We start from the raw sequence: 26,217 nt of genomic DNA on the forward strand, positions 1-26,217 counted from the left end.
ATTTTAGAGTGAGATTCACTCATTTTGCTCTGTATATAGTTCATATTAAAATCTCCAAAATGACTAGGAAACGGAGGGAGTAAAATTTAAGTTACACTAAAACACGTGCAGTTTAGGTGTGCTGTTGGAGCTGTATTTTTTTTTCCTAAATTCAGTTTTAGATAACCCTCAAAAATAATAATTCAGTTTTAGATAATTATGCTCATTTCCTAAAAAAAATGGCTGGTGAAGACGCTAAAACAGACCGCGTCCGTATTTCTCCTCAAATTCCTTTCCGTTTCTTCGATCCTTCCCCCAATTTCACCTCCCACGTCCCGATTTAGCCAGCCAGACGGTCACGCGCACCGGCGGCGGCACACCGGTCACCAGGGAAAGGGATGAAGCGCAAGCGCAAGCGCGCTTCGTCGCCTGCGCCGTCGGGCCCTGTCACGCTCCCGCTGCCGGGCTTCGTGGCGGTCAGGGAGGAGGCGGCGGCCCGCGTGGAGCGGCTTCTTCGGTACCGGTTCCACGACCGCTCCCTGCTTGAGGAGGCGCTCACCCACCAGTCCTTCGCCGCCGCCTCGTACCAGAGGCTCGAGTTCGTCGGGGACGCCGCGCTCGGCCTCGCCTTCTCCAACTACCTCTACGTCACCAACCCCACCGTCGGCCCGGGCACGCTCTCCACGCTCCGCGCCGCCAACATAAACACCGAGAAGCTGGCGCGCGTCGCCGTGCGCCACGACCTCTACCCGCTGCTCCGACGCAACTGTCCTCGCCTCGATCTCTTGGTACGCATCCTCGGATCCTCCTCCCCTCCCCTCGGTTAGGAGCCATGGATTTGGGCTTTGTTTTATACTACTGCAATACTAAATTATCCATTGTTGACTGTCCGCTTAAGCGGTCGATGGGCTTTGAGCGCAAAGCATGGCCGATGATGGCCTCTTGTTGCTTGTTCTTAGGCTTCGGCCTGTCATGTGTACATTCATTCTCCTGATAATAATGAATATTTCCCCTGAGTCATGAAAATTGATTTCAAAACCGAGAAACCAACCTGCCTGTGTAATTCTAGTGTACTTTTCAGACATTGTTACACTTATTATAATTTGGATGAATTCAATAGATTGTGAGTACTTTGCATCCTTATGTACCGCTTACATGGATGATAGCACCGATAATAGCATTAATAAAGGTTTGTACATGAGCCCTGGTTGTGATTTGTTTGATAAAGCAACAGGTTTGACGAGTACCTTCACATGACCAGAGGTAATTTCATATGTGTTGCAGTTTAACCTTGAAACTAGCTGTTCTGTCTTGATCGAGCGTTACTCATTCGCCATCTAGGAATCCAAAGTAGCCACATCCCGACTTCATTTTTATACACATACACAGATTATCTAAATTTTCTCATTTCCATCCTTGAAGTTAAACTGTATTGCTCTTGAATATATTTTGTCATTTTTCTGTCTCCGCATCCCTTCTACGCAATCTTGTTTCTGATAATAACTGGCTTGTTATGAGTCTCGTGGCAATACTTTTGGGCCATCAATGATTGACTTGAACCTCATAAGCGCAGCCTAAAACTTGTTTGACAATTCCCTTTTTTATAATGAAATAAAAAAATAGTGATCACATATTTTTTTTCTAACTATCTCAGAGCTTAAAGATCGATTAGTCCGATTCCAGCTCAGGTTAGATGTTGTGTTGTCTCTTTATGAGTAGCAGTGCGAATAAATCATTACATTTATGTCATCTCTTTGAGATGTGGATATTAGATGAACTGTTCTCCTGACCATTTTTATGTTACTGGGTACACCTTTATGCAGGCCGGGCAGTTTATTGAGTCAGTGAAACAAGAGTTAGAGGATGACCTTGGCACTACGCCCTATGGTGGCAGTGATGTTAAGGCTCCCAAGGTGCTTGCTGATATAGTTGAGGCCATTGCCGCTGCTGTCTATGTGGATTGCAAATTTAATCTTGAGAAGCTCTGGAAGGTTTGTAATATCCATTTTTCATGTTGTTTTCCACTCCTTAATATGTTGATCTGAGGTTTCCAGAAAATAACTTAACTATTAATGCCAGTCATATGTTGATAAAAATCTATGTAGTTTTTCTATGAAGAATCGTATGTATCATTTCGTATGACCAATCCAAGATAGCTTTACCAATAATACTTGTGAAAATAAAAAAATAAAAAAGGACTTCTGCTCTCAAAAATGACATATTTATTTATGGAGAGAGCAGTTCACTAAAATAATGGTGGAGACAATGATATCACTATTTATTATGCAGGTAACAAGGTTCCTCTTTGAGCCCATTATCACGGCAGAAACAATAGATGAGAAACCTGTTTCTACGTTGCATGAACTGTGCCAGAAACTTGGAAAGGATCTAGAATTCAAGCCTCGGCAGACGGGTGGAACAACAGTTGTAGATGTAATTGTTGGTGGGGTGCTTGTTGGGATGGGCTCCTCAAAGCAGATGGGAATCGCTAAGCTCAATGCCACACGGGATGCATTAAGCAAGCTTCTTGGTGGAGGCAATCAGCAAGTATTGACAACCGGAGTTGGCAATGGAGAGGGGGTTGAGGTTGGAGAGCTTAGGGAATGCAAGCAGAAGCTTAATGAGCAGTGCAGCAAGAAGCATTGGCCAAAACCCATCTTTAAGTAAGATTCTTGACTACCCTGTCAGTTTTTAGTTTTATATATCATGTTTGAAGTTTTCCTGCAACGATCCTAAGATCAGACATCTCTTTTCCACACATACTCTACAATTGTTTGTTGATCATATGTTTGTTCTAGGCATCTTAAGAACTGTTTCACTGCTGCACCTTTTATTTTGTTTCTATATTCTAATTTCACGTTTGTTACACGTTATCTTAGGGACTAACTGTTGGTTATTTTGTTACACAACCTTACTAGGTAAATCGTAATTTGACCTCGGTAGGTCTGGAACAGACAGTAGTTTGGTTGATTGCCAAACACAAAAGCACGAACAGCCCCCCCTACCCCCTGACCCCCAAACTTAATTCTAAATTTATTTATTTTAATATTCTTTGTCACCAAAAAAGGGAATTTCTGAATAATAACGTATGTTAAAAGAAAGTATGAAAATGGGAAGACAAAAGTAACTATTTAGATTAAACTTCTTTTGTTTCTCTCAAGTCCTGATTTGCTGGCAATTCAAGCTTCAGATAGCAAAGAGTAATGCCATAACCCATAAATAAAAAAAAGCTGCTAATGCCGTTGGGGAAGCTTTCTTTTATCCCATTCTCTACCTGCCCACTCCCTCCAGTGCATCATCCCACTCCCTCCAGTGCATTTGTGTTCCTCAATGCTTGTGCCCACATTTCCCCTCCCTCACTTCCTGTAACATTCATTTCCTATCTCGCTCATATCTTTGTCTTTGCGCGCCAAGCCTACTTCATGCCGCCCACACAGACACAAAGCACCCACTCACACCTCTTCCTTTCCATGCACCCATCACCATCCTTCCCTACCCTCAGTATCTTGACCTTGACATGCTCGTGTAGAGATCAATATCATGGCTCTGCTTCCCCTGGCTTTTGGTTATATGGTGCAAGCAGAGAAGCCCTATTTTTCATATGTGTTGGTGGCATGATCCTTCATGGTTCTTGCTCAACAGTAATATTATTAGCCCCCTCTTTTTAAAACAATGGGTAGTAAGCGGCAACGTGAAACCCCCTTGCGAGGACCCCGCATCATCGTGCTGGCTGGGTTGGGGTTAGGTTTTCACACCGCCAGTGCCACTCTTCATGTCCTCCTTGCTCTGTCGACATCACCATCCACTGGCCCATGACAACGTCGGGGCACTCTTCCCTCCTTCTACCCCTTCCCCTCCTCTCTTGACTGCACCTCCGCACATGGGGTTGTCAGCGACGCGGCTCCAGGAGCCATGGGGTTCCACTCAGGCGTGGTGGCGTGCAACTCCTTTGGTTTTGCATGTACGGGCGACACTTGTCTTGAGCGCTGCCTCTACCCGTCGTTGCCTTGGGATAGGAGATGCCCACTCAGGCATGGAGGTGATGTGCATCGCTGGATCTGACCAAGAAGGCCAGTCCATGTCCGCGTCCTGTGGCCTCTGAGGTGGCGTTGTTCTCCCTCATCGTCAGCGCGTGGGGTAACACGATCATGGCCTTCTACCCCGGCCCGTCTGTGCTTTGTGTTGGGAGGTGCTTGACCAGGCATATACATTCCGCCCTCCATCGGATCTGACCAGGAGGTTCGGTCCACGACCTCGTCCGGTGGCCCATACGGTGTATCTGGCGCGTTGGTTTCCTGCATGTTCACTAAGTTCTGGTTTGGGTTGCAGTGGTTCTCGCACCGATGGAGTTTGGATGTCGGACGATTGCCTTGGATGTTGGAATGCACAGTCGGCTCTCCGACAAGCGTCACAATGGTGGTGTTGGGTGCTCTCTTTGACGGCGTAGGCTACGAGGGGAGGAGCGGGGGTGGCCTTGGCATAGCTATTGTCGTCGGTGGCGACCAAGCCCTAATCTTGATCTAGAGTAAGTCCTTGGTTCATCATGGTGGGTCCTTTGTTGTGATGGGTCTAGTGGCTCGAATACCCATGACAAGGTGTGTGGGAGGGGCTGAGTGAAAGCTTAGCGCCTTGGTGCCGCTAGCGGCAATGCCTGCGGATGGCGCGTCCCTCTTGGGGATATTGGTTATAATATCAGGAAAAGAACCTTCTCCCATGCTTCCAGACATGCTGACGCCACCGAGGCTCTCCCCTTCTCCCCCTTGCCAGTGCTCAGGGTAAAAACCCAGGTCTGCTTCGGCGGATGCGGTGGCAGTGTCGCTTTGCATTGTTACCTTCTTGAGGGCATCGCTAGTGAGTGCGGGTTGTCTTTCGGTTGCGACGACGCTTTTGAGTCGGCTTGGAGCTTCAATTGTCAACGCTTCAATTTCGGCAACTAGTGATTTTGTTTGCACCTATCTTTACATGTGACTGTGTCAGTATCGTTGGTGCTCCTCGGTCCGAAGGGAGATGGCAGTGGGTCCTCTCCGGCAGTAGGATGGGGGAGTTGGTTCAGCAAAGTACGGTGGTTTCCTTCAAATGGCACGTGTTTGTTGGTCAACAATGACCTCTATTATATCTTGCGGTGGGTCCGACCCCTCCTTTGCTTCTCTCAACGGCTTGCTGGACGCGTCTAATAGTGCACACTCACAGGGCTTGTTAGCGTGATTGGCATGTTTTGTCGGGTATTTTTCTTTGATCAGCTTATTTGAGCATTTCCTCCACATCTTGTATAGTTCAACCGTGTTGTATAGTTCGACCGTGTTGCTTTATATATAAAGCGGGGCTAAAGCTTGTTTTGAGAATTGTGCAAACTTGAGTGAATCCTGGTAGGACAAGGTCTTTGCAAGTGTGCAATATTAGGGCCAGTTCTTTTGAGCAGCTAAAAAAATAAGCTGCCTCTCCCCAGCTTAAAAAATAAGCCGTTCTTAAAATTTGTTGAGGCTTATAAATTAATTATCCCATAACTAGTTCATAAGCCTCAATAAATAAGAGAGGCGGCTTATGGAAAAAGCTGGTGAGGAGGCGGCTTATTTTTTAAGCCGCCAAAAGAACTGGCCCTTAGAGGCTCTTGTCCTTGTGCAAGATTGATCCACGATCAGTCACATGCAACAGCATCACAAATCTTCCCTATGATCAGCAAAACTGCGTGAATTTGGTATCCTCTGACATGGGACATTTTCTCACATTTTTCTCAACTCGAAAACGTCAACTCTTGGTAGATGTCATGTTAAGACTCCAAACAAATTAAAGACTTCACTAATTGGAGTATCTAGCCACATTGATGATGTGGAATCCGGCATAACAATAAAATTTCTGATCAGGTGCCTTTCCTGGTAAAGCTAAAAAATAAACACGGAATTTGAAGGACTCGAGAAACCACTAGTTAGATATATATGCTCAAACAATTTCTGAAGTCATTGGATTGGCTTTAGTTTCCATATGCCGATGGAGATCCCACCCACCAAAATATGTGCTGCTTTTGCTCATGGCATTATGAATGTGGGTTTAACCTTGCTGGGTGTGGCCAAGTGAATAGGGTAGATGGATCCCCACAATATGGTGTCCTTTTGACCTATTGGCTCAAACTCTAGCTATGTCACTGTGGCTGCATCGGCTGGCCAGTTCTAGATGCTTGCCTCGAGGATGGTTCCATCGTTGCAAGGGCAAGAGGGTCAGTGGCAGCAACTATGTCAAATGATACATATGCCTTGGTTGCAGTCGAACAAGCGAGAGCCCAGTATGATTTTTGTAGCTTAAATGAACCAGGACAAATGTGGAGGGTGAGAGGAAGATCAGGTAGGCTGATATGTGGAGCCTTTGAGATGTAATCTTGGGCAATGTTGTAGACATGTGGTAGTGATGTAGCAGACTTATGGCAGACATAACGTCAAAGGCACCGCATAATTGGTTGATGTGGGTAGAGTGACTAGTTTTGATATCTCACTTGGTTGTGCTCTAACAATTTTAAAGTTCCATGTTAATAAAGAGAATCAGGCCATAATTCATTTTTTTAAAGCGGACCGTGTCCTTATAAAATTAAACATCTATTGCAGTTTGGTGTGATGTGGGCCAACCCATCAAATGTGGAGTCTTATCCCTCTCAAATAAAGCTCTAGTTGATTATATTTACTGGCTTGTTGGTCAGGTCTTGTCTACTACATAAAAGGGTCGGCCCATCTCAATAAAGCATAGAACAATATTATTGGTCACTTTTATCTACCTTTCAGCACTTAGGCCCTGATTGGCTCATCTTTTAAGTCCCAAAAGCCAGCATAATATACGGACCCTTCTTTTTTTCTGACAGAGCCCCGAAACACGCTTGGATTGCCCTTTTTGTTATTTTTTTCAACCGGTTCACACGCGTTGCAACAGGAAATTGTTAAGGACCACCGGAGGCCCCTTTTTTCTGCTTGGTTCCCATTGGTTTCTATTGTGCATGGCCAGATACGCATGTAAAATATTACGGGCGGGAAATTTAACTGAGCAACCAAGCGGGGCCTTAGGGTTATGGCAGTAGAAGACTCGTCCAATTTGGTACGGGAGCCATCTACGATGGCGTGCAAAGATATAAAGATCAAGGCTGTGGAGTGGATGAAGATCATCACGAAGCAATAGGACGCCGTCACACCCCAATGAGCAGAGGACCAGGCGCTCCTCGCCGGGTTGGTGCGGTGCTTGATGGCGCTCGAGCAATTGCTGCCAGACCTACCCTCACCACTAGATTCCATGGCTGGAACACCCGCCCATGATGCCCTCTCAGCATCCCAGGACCTTCTTCCCAGCGATGGGCACCCCTGGTGCTTCCCCTCGCCAACAATACCTCTGGTGTCCCCTTCTCCAGTGGGGGATTGCCACCACCACCGCTGCTGCCACACATCAACCTGTTGAGGCGTTGAGCAGATTGCCCACCTCCACCAGCCCCTCACTTTCCTGCCTTTCCCTGTCTATGCCAACCACCATCAGCCGTCAACACCCTTTTACCACCTGCATACATCTCCATACTCTCCACAATGAACCCCTAAACATCAATCCGACTACTTGGCACCCTCATGCTACAGCCCAAATCCCGCCCCATATTTGCACCCTCCTACCAGCAGCAACAACCCATCAGCAGTCACAATCTTCGTTGTCGCCTCTATCATGTTCATGCCTCCACCTTCCAATCGAATACGCCGTTATGGTCATGCCCCCCTCCACAACCCATCGATGGATCCACCCACCCATCACCTCCCTTTCGCCCCTACGTAACAATCACCTTGGCTCAGGTTCTGGTTTGGGCGTGCCTCACGTCTACAAGCTCAACTTCCTGATGTATGATGGTTCAGTTGATCCTCTTGATTGGCTTAATAGGTCTGAGCAGTTTCTTCATGGACAGGGGCACAATGCATGGGTGAGGCTGACAAGGTCTGGGCTGCAGCCTACCACCTCACCAATGAAGGTTAGTTTTGGTACTTACTGCCCGAGCATGATTCAGCATGCAGACATCGGAGCACTTCAAGGAAGCTTGCCACATTTAGTTTGGGTCGTCACTATGTGCCAATCCCTTGAGCGAGTTGACACGTCTGTTGGTCACTTCTTCGGTTACCAACACACCAACAGGTTTCTAGCGCTCATGTGCCACATCAATGAGCGATTCAGGGGCGGGGGCAGGGGGCAAGCGGGGGCCAGCCTCCCCCCGGATCGTCGATAGTTCCTACTAATCATTCTAGATTGAAGCAATGGTAATCCTTTTACCGTACTGGTCACCCCCAACAACTTGCGATATGGGTTAGTACTATTGTTTTAGAAACCGTATTAATTATCCTAGATTTATGGGATGACAATCCTTGTACCGCTGTAGATGTGAAGCCTTACTTCGCATGACCCAAGCCCAACAAGCACAAAAGTTACATGACCTAAGTGTTTCATGATCGTGATTGATCAAACTGACTGACGTATACATCCGATTGTGTGAGACCTCGAGCAGTTGAGCCCTCAGCTATTCAAGATCACATCGTCGCCGCCGCCACTCACTTGTGGCCATCAAACACCGCTGGCAGGCGGCTGGTGCCACGGTTGTGTCTCCTTCTCTGCATCTGAACCAGCAAATGGCGATGTCCCGATGGCCGCGGCTGATTGCCCATTGCTGCCTTACTGCAAGCCCATGCATCTTCCTCCAAGGATTCAGCACTAGATGATATCTCAAGGTCTCCTCTGGTATGGTTATGTCTAATGCACTAGCTAGTAGTAGTAGTTACACACTTACATGTGCTTACTAGATGATTCGAATTATTTATTTTTGGCTTTCAGTTTTACACTTGCATTCGTAAGGTGGCCTCGGAGGAGTTTGGAGTGTCCAGGGGAAGGAGAAGCGAAGATAAGGATACCTGGCGGTGGAATGATGATGTCCAGAAGGCGATTAAAGAGAAGAAAGATTGCTTCAGACGCCTATACCTGGATAGGAGTGCAGACAACATAGAGAAGTACAAGATGGCGAAGAAGGCCGCAAAGCAAGCTGTGGGTGAAGCAAGGGGTCGGGCATATGAGGACCTCTACCAACGGGTAGGCACGAAGGAAGGTGAAAGGGACATCTATAAGATGGCTAATATCCGGGAGAGGAAGACGAGGGATATTGGCCAAATCAAATGCATCAAGGACGGAGCAGGCCAACTCTTGGTGAAGGACGAGGAGATTAAGCATAGATGGCGGGAGTACTTCGACAAGCTGTTCAATGGGGAGAATGAGAGTTCTACCATTGAACTGGACGACTCCTTTGATGAGACCAGCATGCATTTTGTGCGGCGCATCCAGGAGTCTGAGGTGAAGGAGGCTTTAAAAAGGATGAAAGGAGGCAAGGCGATGGGCTCTGATTGTATCCTCATTGAGGTGTGGAAAGGTCTCGAGGACATAGCGATAGTATGGCTAACCAAGGTTTTCAACCTCATTTTTCGGGCAAACAAGATGCCAGAAGAATGGAGAAGGAGTATATTAGTACCAATCTTCAAGAACAAGGGGGATGTTCAGAGTTGTACTAATTACCGTGGAATTAAGCTGATGAGCCATACAATGAAGCTATGGGAGAGAGTCATTGAGCACCACTTAAGAAGAATGACAAGCGTGACCAAAAATCAGCTTGGTTTCATGCCTTGGAGGTCGACCATGGAAGCCATTTTCTTGGTACGACAACTTATGGAGAGATATAGGGAGCAAAAGAAGGACTTGCATATGGTGTTCATTGACTTGGAGAAGGCCTATGATAAGATACCGCGGAATGTCATGTGGTGGGCCTTGGAGAAACACAAAGTTCCAGCAAAGTACATTACCCTCATCAAGGACATGTACGATAATGTTGTGACAAGTGTTCGAACAAGTGATGTCGACACCGATGACTTCCCGATTAAGATAGGTGTCACGACCGGTTTTCCGGGCATAAATTTTCAGAAAAGACCGTCGTGCTCATCAGCCCCAGGATTACTGTTAGCTGATGAGGCTCCAAACTTGATACAGAAATCTCAAGCAAAAATACAAAATATGTAGTACAAGACCCTTCTGGCATGTGAGTACAACAATTGGGTTTCTAGTGGTTGATGGCGGAAGCGGTTTGTGAGACATCAGTGTCTATGGGACTCCATTTCCCACAGGAACAGCTGACCAGGTTAACTCCTATCTTCGCGAGGATGCTAACACCGTTGCTTAGGTCCCGAGACTGTCAATCGCCACGCTCCTCTCCAAGCAAGCGATCTGGCCAAGACAATAGCCAGGGACAAGCCAGTGAGTACTTTGAATGTACTCGCAAACATTAAGAACACATGTATAATATAATTGATAATCATGCACTGAAATATTCTATGATCACATCGTCAGTCACAAATAAAGTATCTTTTATGCATGCAAGCAGGTTGTTTTCATGCAACATGAATAAGCCGTAATGGTGTGGGAATAAAATGCCGTAGTCGGGCGTCTGAGCGACACCACATAAAGGGCTTTAAAAGAAATGCCACAGTCGGGCGTCTGAGCGACACCACATAAAGGGCTTTAAAAGAAATGCCACAGTCGGGCGTCTGAGCGACGCCACATAAAGGGCTATATATATATATAAACATAATCATAGTGAATATCCAGGGGGTGGTACCGTCCCAGGGATATTCATTATTTCAAACAATGCAAACGGTTAGTCCATAATGATAATAATCATAACCATCATATATCACAAGTCATAATCAATATTCGGGTTTAGTAGTTTCTCCTCCGAAGACCGACACTAAGACCGACACTTGACCCATCCCAGACTATAATCCTTAACCATGGACACGGCTATTCGAATAGGTTTAATATCTCTGCAGAGAGTGTACTCTTTACCCACGAGTAACGGATTCCTTTAGTCCACCGGACTAATTCCGTCTACGGTCTTTTAATTGAAACACACCTGACTTGCACACACCAGCTTTCACTCGTGTCTGGAATCACCCATGACACCTGTTAAGCAAAACTCTAAGTGGGGAGGCTACAACCTCGCGTAGCATGGGATCAAATTTCTATCGCGCGCTCTAAGGGGTGCCCCCCTCTCGGTCCCAACCGGATACACCCATGCCCCCGGACCAGGTGGCATGCCTACCGGCTACAACCGGTATCTTCCACCATGGCCTCTCTGTACGGTGTGTGCCAAGACAAGGGTTAACAACTTACTGAACCGTACCCCACCTACGGTAGGGACCAGTGGCAGTACGAAACAAGTATGGGGGTTACCGGAACAAGACTCGATCTATGGCCGACTCAGGAGGCTTATGAGTTCCCTGCATGACATGTATAACAAATATATTTCAACCGAAGAGATCACCACTCAATGTACCTCACCATGCCATACCGGACATAACCGCCCGACGGGGACCAGCGACAAGCTCACGCCTACCCAAGGCCGAGGCTTTCCCGGATTCCTTTCCGGCATGCATGCAAGGCGCATGAGGAGGATTACCATCACAATAATATTCATTTCCAACAGCAAGGAAATCACTGATATGCTTCCATGCAAATGATCATGTCACATGAAATAACAAGTCCTCCGAAGTAAGGTGGTGTTATAAACGTGTCAAATAACACACCAAAAACATTATGCCAGGGTTCAGAATGCTTGCCTTCATGGTGTGGAGAGGTGGGGGGTGCTCTCCAAAATTTTTGAAAGCTTCTTTCTCTCCCAAAAATCCTATTTTCAAGAATATGCAAATAACACCTATTTCAAAAACAGTACAAAAAAAGTGGTTTGGAAAAATATTCAAATAAATCTTAAAATAAACTAGACAATATTTGAGAGATGTAGGAAAAAGAATTAATTCGTTTGGAGTTATATTTAAAAAGTTATAGCCAGTCAAAGTTCTGGTCAAATCTGTTATTTAAATTAAAACAGAAAAGAAAACGTTTCGGAGGGGAATACGCTTTCGGAGCGGGGAAAACGTACTAGGCGGATTACGCCTTCACTTAATCCCACGTGGACAGGCACGGGGTCGCTGACAGTGGGTCCAGGGGGCCCACTAGTCAGGTTTGACTAGTCTCTTTCCCTCTCCTTCCTCTGTCCCGAGCGGAGGCGGAGCTCCGGCGATTGTCGCCGGCGACTGGCGGCTCCTCACGGGGCCCTGAGGGCGGGGATGGATCCGCCACTCCAGTGCGGTCCTCCCGGTGGTCGCAGGGTAGCTGGAGGTGGAGGGAGCTGCCGGCGGCGAGCTCCGCGGCGGAGGAAAGCTTCGGTGGCGAAGTGACTTTGTGGCGGCGATGGCTCCCGATCAAAATCAAGTAGTGGGAAAAGGTTCATGGGAGGATGAGGAAGTTCCTAGCGAAGAGAACGGAGAGGGGGAGGTACTGGAGGTGCCGGATTGGCCGGGGCGGTGGCGGCGGCAGGAGTTGCCGGAGATGAGGAAGGAGGCCTCCCCGGGTCGAATGCGAGGCAGGGGAGCGCCATGGGGGTAGCATAAGGTCGCCTGCGTGCTCGGGGAAGCTCGGGGGGTCCATTTATAGCGCGCCAAGGTCGGTTCCGCGGCGGTGGGGATAAGCTCTCCGGCGAACCGCCTCTCTCTAGCTAGGGCCACGTGGCGGCGACGAACGCTAGCGGATACCCGTGTGGATGAGCTCGGGCTGTGCTGGGGCCAGGTGGCGAGCCGGGGTGGCTTGGGCGGCGCTGAATGGAGCAGGGGCTGTCGGCGGCGGCGGCGGCTAGCTCTTGACCTGCCGGGCGTGGCGGGGGCTGCTTGGCGCGTTGCGGTGAGAAGGGTAGCGCGTGGCGAGGTGCTGCAGAGCGAGCCAAAACCGTGGGGGCCAGCGTGTCGGCTCGGGCGCGGGTCGTGCAATACGCGCGCTCTGCTCGCGCTCCGGGCGTGCACGGGACGTGTTCGACACTATGCCAGAGCACGCTAGAGGTCGCGGTTGAGGCTGGCAATCAACAAACCCAGGTTAGGTGTAACGTGGAGTCTAGTGGACATGCTTGTTTGATCAGAGGTGCAAGTTCACAGTGCAATGCCAAAACTCATGTCAAAACTGGTCGTGCTCTCCAGGTGTTTGACAAAATGCCACAGGCACCTAGGCTGGTCTTGGAGTGGCCAAAAACTCCAGATGGTGGTCTCTTTAGATGTACAAGAGGGTGGTAAGGTTGGTTTGCCAAAAGCAGAAACTTGTTAGTGCAAGTTTTGCAAAACTTTAATTCTGGACAGGAAATAAATGACATTATTTCATGAACCAAAATTGATCCAATGGGTGCATGCTCCTGGACTTAGGGGTTTGGTAGGGCTGTCTACAAGTAGGAGAAGGCACAAGGTTACTGGAGCAAAAATAAATAGGGTTGTAGTAGAAATCACAAGACTGGACCAGAATGAAAATGAGGTTGATTCACTCAAATTTTTCGAATAACATCACTGGGTTTTTGCATAATGTTGAATCATATGTTACTACCAACATCCCATAATTTTGGTGGAGGCCAGAAAGAAATATTTAAAAGGGTTGTAGTGCAAAATTGCACTCTGGACCAGACAAGAAAAATTGATGCAGAGCTCAAAATATAACATGAATAAAAGATATCTTTGTATAAAAGTGATTTAGAAACATCACATGACATCTCCAAATTTTGGTGGGATTTTTGAATAAATTTTTAAAGGGGTTGTAGTTCAAATATGGCCACATAACCTTGGAAAACCATTTTTCAAGAAAATACAAATTAAGCTAATTAATTATGTAATTAGTTCTACTGATAAAAGAAAAGTTTTTCTTGAGAGGTTTAAACATGTCCAAAAACATATTTGAAAAGTTTTCATTTTGGGGAAAAACTCCATAATAGCAAGGGAGATAATGGTTCAAAATAAAAAGGGAGCCCAGAAAATAAAAGTTTTAGTTTCCTGGCAAAAATTTTAATTAATAAAACAAGGTCAAAAATTTGGGGTGTCACAACACTACCCCCTTAAGAAAAATCTCGTCCTCGAGATTTGATAAGGGTTGTTTTTTTTTTTTTGAAAATATCTTCCCTGTTAGTTGGAACCAAAAAAAAAAAACTTACTCATAGCACGAACTTTGTGTGGCCGGGGTTGGTTTTTGGTACGCTCGGAGTAAAATGCAACCGTTCACCGACGTACACCAGCATGGTAAAAAAAATCGAGGCGTCCAAGCAAACATCATTCAATCATGGCGACACTCAAATACAAGGCGTGGTCGTACTAAGGCTCGGTACTAATCGAGTAAATTTGTCTACTTCGTTCATATCCAAGCGGGCGTGCCTTGCGGATGTCGAGGCTTCTCCACGGGTCTCACCGTCGGAATTAGCTGGAGTGGGTTGAGGCTAGCGTGTTCTTTTATAGAAAAGGGGACGGAGTCTTCCTTCGCACGCTTGTGAAAAGACTATTCAGGATTTGGTCACTCGCGCATGAGCGACAGGTTAGGTTGATAGGTTGGGCACCGACTGCAAAAAGTGTCGGGGGTCACTGTGTGGCTATCCTGCATGAGAGGCTTGGCTGGGGTTTGGTTATGGCCTGGTGGGTTGGTTTACCTAGATTTTATAGATCCGGCTAGATAGGATTAGCCAATGGTAAGCCTGGCTCTGATACCAAGTCTGTCACGACCGTTTTTCCGGGCATAAATTTCCAGAAAAGACCGTCGTGCTCATCAGCCCCAGGATTACTGTTAGGTGATGAGACTCCAAACTTGATACAGAAATCTCAAGCAAAAATACAAAATATGTAGTACAAGACCCTTCTGGCCTGTGAGTACAACAATTGGGTTTCTAGTGGTTGATGGCGGAAGCGGTTTGTGAGACATCAGGGTCTATGGGACTCCATTTCCCACAGGAACAGCTGACCAGTTAACTCCTATCTTCGCGAGGCTGCTAACACCGTTGCTTAGGTCCCGAGACTGTTAATCGCCACGCTCCTCCGCAAGCAAGCGATCTGGCCAAGACAATAGCCAGGGACAAGCCAGTGAGTACTTTGAATGTACTCGCAAACATTAAGAACACAGGTATAATATAATTGATAATCATGCACTGAAATATTCTATGATCACATCGTCAGTCACAAATAAAATATCTTTTATGCATGCAAGCAGGTTGTTTTCATGCAACATGAATAAGCCGTAATGGTGTGGGAATAAAATGCCGCAGTCGGGCGTCTGAGCGACACCACATAAAGGGCTTTAAAAGAAATGCCACAGTCGGGCGTCTGAGCGACACCACATAAAGGGCTTTAAAAGAAATGCCACAGTCGGGCGTCTGAGCGACACCACATAAAGGGCTTTAAAAGAAATGCCACAGTCGGGCGTCTGAGCGACACCACATAAAGGGCTTTAAAAGAAATGCCACAGTCGGGCGTCTGAGCGACGCCACATAAAGGGCTATATATATCTATAAACATAATCATAGTGAATATCCAGGGGGTGGTACCGTCCCAGGGATATTCATTATTTCAAACAATGCAAACAGTTAGTCCATAATGATAATAATCATAACCATCATATATCACAAGTCATAATCAATATTCGGGTTTAGTAGTTTCTCCTCCGAAGACCGACACTAAGACCGACACTTGACCCATCCCAGACTGTAATCCTTAACCATGGACACGGCTATTCGAATAGGTTTAATATCTCTGTAGAGAGTGTACTCTTTACCCACGAGTAACGGATTCCTTTAGTCCGTCGGACTAATTCCGTCTACGGTCTTTTAATTGAAACACACAGCTTTCACTCGTGTCTGGAATCACCCATGACACCTGTTAAGCAAAACTCTAAGTGGGGAGGCTACAACCTCGCGTAGCATGGGATCAAATTTCTACCGCGCGCTCTAAGGGGTGCCCCCCTCTCGGTCCCAACCGGATACACCCATGCCCCCGGACCAGGTAGCATGCCTACCGGCTACAACCGGTATCTTCCACCATGGCCTCTCTGTACGGTGTGTGCCAAGACAAGGGTTAACAACTTACTGAACCGTACCCCACCTACGGTAGGGACCAGTGGCAGTACGAAACAAGTATGGGGGTTACCGGAACAAGACTCGATCTATGGCCGACTCAGGAGGCTTATGAGTTCCCTGCATGGCATGTATACCAAATATATTTCAACCGAAGAGATCACCACTCAATGTACCTCACCATGCCATACCGGACATAACCGCCCGACGGGGACCGGCGACAAGCTCACGCCTACCCAAGGCCGAGGCTTTCCCGGATTCCTTTCCGTCATGCATGCAAGGCGCATGAGGAGGATTACCATCACAATAATATTCATTTCCAACAGCAAGGAAATCACTGATATGCTTCCATGCAAATGATCATGTCACATGAAATAACAAGTCCTCCGAAGTAAGGTGGTGTTATAAACGTGTCAAATAACACACCAAAAACATTATGCCAGGGTTCAGAATGCTTGCCTTCATGGTGTGGAGAGGTGGGGGGTGCTCTCCAAAATTTTTGAAAGCTTCTTTCTATCCCAAAAATCCTATTTTCAAGAATATGCAAATAACACCTATTTCAAAAACAGTACAAAAAAAGTGGTTGGGAAAAATATTCAAATAAATCTTAAAATAAACTAGACAATATTTGAGAGATGTAGGAAAAAGAATTAATTCATTTGGAGTTATATTTAAAAAGTTATAGCCAGTCAAAGTTCTGGTCAAATCTGTTATTTAAATTAAAACAGAAAAGAAAACGTTTCGGAGGGGAATACGCTTTCGGAGCGGGGGAAACGTACTAGGCGGATTACGCCTTCACTTAATCCCATGTGGACAGGCACGGGGTCGCTGACAGTGGGTCCAGGGGGCCCACTAGTCAGGTTTGACTAGTCTCTTTCGCTCTCCTTCCTCTGTCCCGAGCGGAGGCGGAGCTCCGGCGATTGTCGCTGGCGACTGGCGGCTCCTCATGGGGCCCTGAGGGCGGGGATGGATCCGCCACTCCAGTGCGGTCCTCCCGGTGGTCGCAGGGTAGCTAGAGGTGGAGGGAGCTGCCGGCGGCGAGCTCCGCGGCGGAGGAAAGCTTCGGTGGCGAAGTGACTTTGTGGCGGCGATGGCTCCCGATCAAAATCAAGTAGTGGGAAAGGTTCATGGGAGGATGAGGAAGTTCCTAGCGAAGAGAACGGAGAGGGGGAGGTACTGGAGGTGCCGGATTGGCCGGGGCGGTGGCGGCGGCAGGAGTTGCCGGAGATGAGGAAGGAGGCCTCCCCGGGTTGAATGCGAGGCAGGGGAGCGCCATGGGGGTAGCATAAGGTCGCCTGCGTGCTCGGGGAAGCTCGGGGGATCCATTTATAGCGCGCCAAGGTTGGTTCCGCGGCGGTGGGGATAAGCTCTCCGGCGAATCGCCTCTCTCTAGCTAGGGCGACGTGGCGGGGACGAACGCTAGCGGACACCCGTGTGGATGAGCTTGGGCTGTGCCGGGGCCAGGTGGCGAGCCGTGGTGGCTTGGGCGGCGCTGAATGGAGCAGGGGCTGTCGGCGGCGGCGGCGGCTAGCTCTTGGCCTGCCGGGCGTGGCGGGGGCTGCTTGGCGCGTTGCGGTGAGAAGGGTAGCGCGTGGCGAGGTGCTGCAGAGCGAGCCAAAACCGTGGGGGCCAGCGTGTCGGCTCGGGCGCGGGTCGTGCAATACGCGCGCTCTGCTCGCGCTCCGGGCGTGCACGGGACGTGTTCGACACTATGCCAGAGCACGCTAGAGGTCGCGGTCGAGGCCGGCAATCAACAGACGCAGGTTAGGTGTAACGTGGAGTCTAGTGGACATGCTTGTTTGATCAGAGGTGCAAGTTCACAGTGCAATGCCGAAACTCATGTCAAAACTGGTCGTGCTCTCCAGGTGTTTGACAAAATGCCACAGGCACCTAGGCTGGTCTTGGAGTGGCCAAAAACTCCAGATGGTGGTCTCTTTAGATGTACAAGAGGGTGGTAAGGTTGGTTTGCCAAAAGCAGAAACTTGTTAGTGCAAGTTTTGCAAAACTTCAATTCTGGACAGGAAATAAATGACATTATTTCATGAACCAAAATTGATCCAATGGGTGCATGCTCCTGGACTTAGGGGTTTGGTAGGGCTGTCTACAAGTAGGAGAAGGCACAAGGTTACTGGAGCAAAAATAAATAGGGTTGTAGTAGAAATCACAAGGCTGGACCAGAATGAAAATGAGGTTGATTCACTCAAAATTTTCAAATAACATCACTGGGTTTTTGCATAATGTTGAATCATATGTTACTACCAACATCCCATAATTTTGGTGGAGGCCAGAAAGAAATATTTAAAAGGGTTGTAGTGCAAAATTACACTCTGGACCAGACAAGAAAAATTGATGCAGAGCTCAAAATATAACATGAATAAAAGATATCTTTGTATAAAAGTGATTTAGAAACATCACACGACATCTCCAAATTTTGGTGGGATTTTTGAATAAATTTTTAAAGGGGTTGTAGTTCAAATATGGCCACATAACCTTGGAAAACCATTTTTCAAGAAAATACAAATTAAGCTAATTAATTATGTAATTAGTTCTACTGATAAAAGAAAAGTTTTTCTTGAGAGGTTTAAACAAGTCCAAAAACATATTTGAAAAGTTTTCATTTTGGGGAAAAATTCCATAATAGCAAGGGAGATAATGGTTCAAAATAAAAAGGGAGCCCAGAAAATAAAAGTTTTAATTTCCTGGCAAAAATTTTAATTAATAAAACAAGGTCAAAAATTTGGGGTGTCACAACACTACCCCCCTTAAGAAAAATCTCGTCCTTGAGATTTGATAAAGGTTGTTTTTTTTTTTGAAAATATCTTCCCTGTTAGTTGGAACCAAAAAAAACTTACTCATAGCACGAACTTTGTGTGGCCGGGGTTGGTTTTTGGTACGCTCGGAGTAAAATGCAACCGTTCACCGACGTACACCAGCATGGTAAAAAAAAATCGAGGCGTCCAAGCAAACATCATTCAATCATGGCGACACTCAAATACAGGGCGTGGCCGTACTAAGGCTCGGTACTAATCGAGTAAATTTGTCTACCTCGTCCATATCCAAGCGGGCGTGCCTTGCGGATGTCGAGGCTTCTCCACAGGTCTCACCGTCGGAATTAGCTGGAGTGGGTTGAGGCTAGCGTGTTCTTTTATAGAAAAGGGGACGGAGTCTTCCTTCGCACGCTTGTGAAAAGACTATTCAGGATTTGGTCACTCGCGCATGAGCGACAGGTTAGGTTGATAGGTTGGGCACCGACTGCAAAAAGTGTCGGGGGTCACTGTGTGGCTATCCTGCATGAGAGGCTTGGCTGGGGTTTGGTTATGGCCTGGTGGGTTGGTTTACCTAGATTTTATAGACCCGGCTAGATAGGATTAGCCAATGGTCAGCCTGGCTCTGATACCAAGTCTGTCACGACCGGTTTTCCGGGCATAAATTTCCAGAAAAGACCGTCGTGCTCATCAGCCCCAGGATTACTGTTAGCTGATGAGGCTCCAAACTTGATACAGAAATCTCAAGCAAAAATACAAAATATGTAGTACAAGACCCTTCTGGCCTGTGAGTACAACAATTGGGTTTCTAGTGGTTGATGGCGGAAGCGGTTTGTGAGACATCAGTGTCTATTGGACTCCATTTCCCACAGGAACAGCTGACCAGGTTAACTCCTATCTTCGCGAGGCTGCTAACACCGTTGCTTAGGTCCCGAGACTGTCAATCGCCACGCTCCTCTCCAAGCAAGCGATCTGGCCAAGACAATAGCCAGGGACAAGCCAGTGAGTACTTTGAATGTACTCGCAAACATTAAGAACACAGGTATAATATAATTGATAATCATGCACTGAAATATTCTATGATCACATCGTCAGTCACAAATAAAATATCTTTTATGCATGCAAGCAGGTTGTTTACATGCAACATGAATAAGCCGTAATGGTGTGGGAATAAAATGCCGCAGTCGGGCGTCTGAGCGACACCACATAAAGGGCTTTAAAAGAAATGCCACAGTCGGGCGTCTGAGCGACACCACATAACGGGCTTTAAAAGAAATGCCACAGTCGGGCGTCTGAGCGACACCACATAAAGGGCTTTAAAAGAAATGCCACAGTCGGGCGTCTGAGCGACACCACATAAAGGGCTTTAAAAGAAATGCCACAGTCGGGCGTCTGAGCGACGCCACATAAAGGGCTATATATATATATATCTATAAACATAATCATAGTGAATATCCAGGGGGTGGTACCGTCCCAGGGATATTCATTATTTCAAACAATGCAAACGGTTAGTCCATAATGATAATAATCATAACCATCATATATCACAAGTCATAATCAATATTCGGGTTTAGTAGTTTCTCCTCCGAAGACCGACACTAAGACCGACACTTGACCCATCCCAGACTGTAATCCTTAACCATGGACACGGCTATTCGAATAGGTTTAATATCTCTGCAGAGAGTGTACTCTTTACCCACGAGTAACGGATTCCTTTAGTCCATCGGACTAATTCCGTCTACGTTCTTTTAATTGAAACACACCTAACTTGCACACACCAGCTTTCACTCGTGTCTGGAATCACCCATGACACCTGTTAAGCAAAACTCTAAGTGGGGAGGCTACAACCTCGCGTAGCATGGGATCAAATTTCTATCGCGCGCTCTAAGGGGTGCCCCCCTCTCGGTCCCAACCGGATACACCCATGCCCCCGGACCAAGTGGCATGCCTACCGGCTACAACCGGTATCTTCCACCATGGCCTCTCTGTATGGTGTGTGCCAAGACAAGGGTTAACAACTTACTGAACCGTACCCCACCTACGGTAGGGACCAGTGGCAGTACGAAACAAGTATGGGGGTTACCGGAACAAGACTCGATCTATGGCCGACTCAGGAGGCTTATGAGTTCCCTGCATGAGATGTATAACAAATATATTTCAACCGAAGAGATCACCACTCAATGTACCTCACCATGCCATACCGGACATAACCGCCCGACGGGGACCAGCGACAAGCTCACGCCTACCCAAGGCCGAGGCTTTCCCGGATTCCTTTCCGGCATGCATGCAAGGCGCATGAGGAGGATTACCATCACAATAATATTCATTTCCAACAGCAAGGAAATCACTGATATGCTTCCATGCAAATGATCATGTCACATGAAATAACAAGTCCTCCGAAGTAAGGTGGTGTTATAAACGTGTCAAATAACACACCAAAAACATTATGCCAGGGTTCAGAATGCTTGCCTTCATGGTGTGGAGAGGTGGGGGGTGCTCTCCAAAATTTTTGAAAGCTTCTTTCTCTCCCAAAAATCCTATTTTCAAGAATATGCAAATAACACCTATTTCAAAAACAGTACAAAAAAAGTGGTTTGGAAAAATATTCAAATAAATCTTAAAATAAACTAGACAATATTTGAGAGATGTAGGAAAAAGAATTAATTCGTTTGGAGTTATATTTAAAAAGTTATAGCCAGTCAAAGTTCTGGTCAAATCTGTTATTTAAATTAAAACAGAAAAGAAAACGTTTCGGAGGGGAATACGCTTTCGGAGCGGGGAAAACGTACTAGGCGGATTACGCCTTCACTTAATCCCACGTGGATAGGCACGGGGTCGCTGACAGTGGGTCCAGGGGGCCCACTAGTCAGGTTTGACTAGTCTCTTTCCCTCTCCTTCCTCTGTCCCGAGCGGAGGCGGAGCTCCGGCGATTGTCGCCGGCGACTGGCGGCTCCTCGCGGGGCCCTGAGGGCGGGGATGGATCCGCCACTCCAGTGCGGTCCTCCCGGTGGTCGCAGGGTAGCTGGAGGTGGAGGGAGCTGCCGGCGGCGAGCTCCGCGGCGGAGGAAAGCTTCGGTGGCGAAGTGACTTTGTGGCGGCGATGGCTCCCGATCAAAATCAAGTAGTGGGAAAGGTTCATGGGAGGATGAGGAAGTTCCTAGCGAAGAGAACGGAGAGGGGGAGGTACTGGAGGTGCCGGATTGGCCGGGGCGGTGGCGGCGGCAGGAGTTGCCGGAGATGAGGAAGGAGGCCTCCCCGGGTCGAATGCGAGGCAGGGGAGCGCCATGGGGGTAGCATAAGGTCGCCTGCGTGCTCGGGGAAGCTCGGGGGGTCCATTTATAGCGCGCCAAGGTCGGTTCCGCGGCGGTGGGGATAAGCTCTCCGGCGAACCGCCTCTCTCTAGCTAGGGCGACGTGGCGGCGACGAACGCTAGCGGACACCCGTGTGGATGAGCTCGGGCTGTGCCGGGGCCAGGTGGCGAGCCGGGGTGGCTTGGGCGGCGCTGAATGGAGCAGGGGCTGTCGGCGGCGGCGGCGGCTAGCTCTTGGCCTGTCGGGCATGGCGGGGGCTGCTTAGCGCGTTGCGGTGAGAAGGGTAGCGCGTGGCGAGGTGCTGCAGAGCGAGCCAAAACCGTGGGGGCCAGCGTCTCGGCTTGGGCGCGGGTCGTGCAATACGCGCGCTCTGCTCGCGCTCCGGGCGTGCACGGGACGTGTTCGACACTATGCCAGAGCACGCTAGAGGTCGCGGTCGAGGCTGGCAATCAACAGACCCAGGTTAGGTGTAACGTGGAGTCTAGTGGACATGCTTTTTTGATCAGAGGTGCAAGTTCACAGTGCAATGCCAAAACTCATGTCAAAACTGGTCGTGCTCTCCAGGTGTTTAACAAAATGCCACAGGCACCTAGGCTAGTCTTGGAGTGGCCAAAAACTCCAGATGGTGGTCTCTTTAGATGTACAAGAGGGTGGTAAGGTTGGTTTGCCAAAAGCAGAAACTTGTTAGTGCAAGTTTTGCAAAACTTCAATTCTGGACAGGAAATAAATGACATTATTTCATGAACCAAAATTGATCCAATGGGTGCATGCTCCTGGACTTAGGGGTTTGGTAGGGCTGTCTACAAGTAGGAGAAGGCACAAGGTTACTGGAGCAAAAATAAATAGGGTTGTAGTAGAAATCACAAGGCTGGACCAGAATGAAAATGAGGTTGATTCACTCAAATTTTTCAAATAACATCACTGGGTTTTTGCATAATGTTGAATCATATGTTACTACCAACATCCCATAATTTTGGTGGAGGCCAGAAAGAAATATTTAAAAGGGTTGTAGTGCAAAATTGCACTCTGGACCAGACAAGAAAAATTGATGCAGAGCTCAAAATATAACATGAATAAAAGATATCTTTGTATAAAAGTGATTTAGAAACATCACATGACATCTCCAAATTTTGGTGGGATTTTTGAATAAATTTTTAAAGGGGTTGTAGTTCAAATATGGCCACATAACCTTGGAAAACCATTTTTCAAGAAAATACAAATTAAGCTAATTAATTATGTAATTAGTTCTACTGATAAAAGAAAAGTTTTTCTTGAGAGGTTTAAACAAGTCCAAAAACATATTTGAAAAGTTTTCATTTTGGGGAAAAACTCCATAATAGCAAGGGAGATAATGGTTCAAAATAAAAAGGGTGCCCAGAAAATAAAAGTTTTAGTTTCCTGGCAAAAATTTTAATTAATAAAACAAGGTCAAAAATTTGGGGTGTCACAATAGGACTCCATCAAGGGTCAGCTTTGAGCCCTTATCTTTTTGCATTGGTGATGGATGCGGTCACAAGGGATATACAAGGAGATATCCCATGGTGTATGCTCTTTGCGGATGATGTGGTGCTAGTTGACGATAGTCGGACGGGGGTACATAGGAAGTTAGAGTTATGGAGACAAACCTTGGAATCGAAAGGGTTTAGGCTTAGTAGAACTAAAACCGAGTACATCATGTGCGGTTTCAGTACTACTAGGTGTGAGGAGGAGGAGGTTAGCCTTGATGGCCAGGTGGTACCTCGGAAGGACACCTTTCGGTATTTGGGGTCAATGTTGCAGGAGGATGGGGGTATTGATGAAGATGTGAACATCGAATCAAAGCCGGATGGATGAAGTAGCGCCAAGCTTCTGGCATCCTCTGTGACAAGAGAGTGCCACAAAAGCTAAAAGGCAAGTTCTACAGGACGGCGGGTCGACCCGCAATGTTGTATGGCGCGGAGTGTTGGCCGACTAAAAGGTGACATGTTCAACAGTTAGGTGTGGCGGAGATGCGTATGTTGAGATGGATGTGTGGCCACACGAGGAAGGATCGAGTCCGGAATGATGATATACGAGAAAGAGTTGGGGTAGCACCAACTGAGGAGAAGCTTGTCCAAAATCGTCTGAGATGGTTTGGGCATATTCAGCGCAGGCCTCCAGAAGCTCCAGTGCATAGTGGATGGCTAAAGCGTGCGGAGAATGTCAAGAGAGGGCGGGGTCGACCGAATTTGACATGGGAGGAGTCCGTTAAGAGAGACCTGAAGGATTGGAGTATCGACAAAGAGCTAGCTATGGATAGGGGTGCATGGAAGCTTGCTATCCATGTGCCAGAGCCATGAGTTGGTTGCGAGATCTTATGGGTTTCACCTCTAGCCTGCCCCAACTTGTTTGGGACTAAAGGCTTTGTTGTTGTTGTTGTTGTTGTTGTCATTGTTGTTTGTTGTTGTTTCAGTTTTACACTTCTCTAGATAAAAATTAGAATAGAAGGAATAGAGCATATTGCTTTTTCCTAGCCATTTCCTTCAACCTCGAACCCTTTGCGGTGAAAAATCCAGATCCAAATTGTTTATTGTATGATTGTGTAGGTAATCGTAGACCTAAATTTAACCCAATGGTTGTAAAATATGAGACTTAATAAGCATAGTCTGTGTAGTTGTCGCTCCCCCCCCCCATGGTCAAATCCTGGGTCCGCCACTGGAGCCATTAAACACCATCCCGGCAACGGTTTCGGTACACAGCAGCCCTCCAACAACATCACCACTCTAGCATTTTGGGCCTACTTTCCCCACCAGCACCACGACCACTTGGTTTGTTGTCGGCCACTTTAGAGCCAACCCCGCCAAGGCAGGTTCGCCTCCTCACTCCATTTGAGTTAGCAGAGCATTGTCGAGGCTGATGACTACGACTAAGATAGCTCCACAACTGGTAGCACCCAAGGTCCCCTGGGAGGCTACTAATAACCTACAACTTGTGGAGAAGTTGTTTTTCTAGGAAGGGAGAGATGTTATGAGGGCCAGCCCATCAAGTGTGGAGTCTCATCCCATAATTGGAGCCATAGTTGATTAAGTGACTTTGTTAAGAAAGAGTCCAGTCAGTTTACATATCGTATTAGAGTATGAATAGATTTACCATCTTGTTTGTCAAGTTTTGTTTGCTATATAAAGTGACGGACCCCTCTCAGTAAAGCAGAGAAGAATATTTGCGTATACTTTTATCTACTTTTTAGTACTTAGGGTTATGTCACTAGAAGATTCTTCCATGGTGTTAGGGGTGGGGGTTGTGGTGGTCATCATCCATGTACTGCCTCTATCCAAACATATTTTGCCTTTTTAGATGTCTGATGTTGCTTTTATTTTGAGTTGAGTTCTGTTAAGGTTTGATTTCAATGACATCACTGCTTTTGTAGTTATATGAAGCTGCGGATTAATCTTCAGCTTGTTATATTCACTTGACGCTTGTTAGATTTCTTAATTTGGAAGTCTCTTCACTGTTTCATCATGGTTTGATAATCTCTATGTTCCTGGAGAGAAGGTTGATGCAACAACTAAAGAGCATTCAATTGGCTCAGTCAATCTTTTGTAGTCATATTTTGACTCGTTAGAAAGTATTAGGTGCAATATGTGGGAGTAGAAGTATTGCTTACCTTTTGGATTATAATGCCATTATGTTTGGGTGGTGGATTGAGAATTATTTTAATGTAACTGATGGTTTTATGTTGAGATGATCAGTAAAGTTTAGTGGCACATTGGGGATTTGAATGCTTACCACTTGTTGCATTATCTAATGGCTTTTTGCCTGGATCAGCTCTACACAGTTACTTCATTGTTTTTTTTTTCAGGTTAGAGAAGGAAGATGGCCCGGCACATGATACGACATTTGTTTACTCCGTTCAGGTAGAAACCCAAGGTGGTACTTGTGTGACTATAGGTGAACCAATGTCAAGAGTAAAGGACCCAGAGAATTCTGGCGCTCATAAGATGTTGCAACATCTAATGAAATTGTGAGATCCCTATATTGTTATTTGGAAAGAACATATTTCTATCCCTCTGTGAACCTTAGGCTGAAGTTGTGTCTAGCAAAATAATAACAACACAGAAAGTATCACATCCCTTGAAAAAAATGACGATTCAAACTTTTATATGAACATTCATTTACCAGAGTTGGGGATGGATGCTCATGAATTCCGACGCTACATCCTGGCAGTGACTACTAGGAAGGACGTCCTAGAAACCCA

General features: G+C 46.9%; 1 protein-coding gene across 1 annotated transcript; it reads left to right on the top strand.

The window, feature by feature from the left end:
• Positions 1 to 293: 293 nt before the first annotated feature.
• On the top strand, positions 294 to 25,987 carry LOC123162648 (ribonuclease 3-like protein 2). Its single transcript, XM_044580431.1, has 4 exons — positions 294 to 767; positions 1,803 to 1,970; positions 2,269 to 2,642; positions 25,822 to 25,987. Exons 1-4 carry the CDS (start codon positions 378 to 380, stop codon positions 25,985 to 25,987), a joined length of 1,098 nt encoding a protein of 365 aa, XP_044436366.1. The 5' UTR covers positions 294 to 377.
• Positions 25,988 to 26,217: the final 230 nt, after the last annotated feature.

Source organism: Triticum aestivum, chromosome 7B, assembly GCF_018294505.1.
Source record: "Triticum aestivum cultivar Chinese Spring chromosome 7B, IWGSC CS RefSeq v2.1, whole genome shotgun sequence".
Classification (NCBI taxonomy): Eukaryota; Viridiplantae; Streptophyta; class Magnoliopsida; order Poales; family Poaceae; genus Triticum; species Triticum aestivum.

What these genes read in the sequence shown, in the direction of transcription:
- LOC123162648 (XM_044580431.1), top strand. Translation starts at nt 378, where the DNA reads ATGAAGCGCAAGCGCAAGCGCGCTTCGTCGCCTGCGCCGTCGGGCCCT. An exon ending in ATCTTGAGAAGCTCTGGAAG is followed by an intron (nt 1,971 to 2,268) that starts GTTTGTAATATC and finishes TTTATTATGCAG; the next exon opens with GTAACAAGGTTCCTCTTTGA. An exon ending in TGGCCAAAACCCATCTTTAA is followed by an intron (nt 2,643 to 25,821) that starts GTAAGATTCTTG and finishes TTTTTTTTTCAG; the next exon opens with GTTAGAGAAGGAAGATGGCC.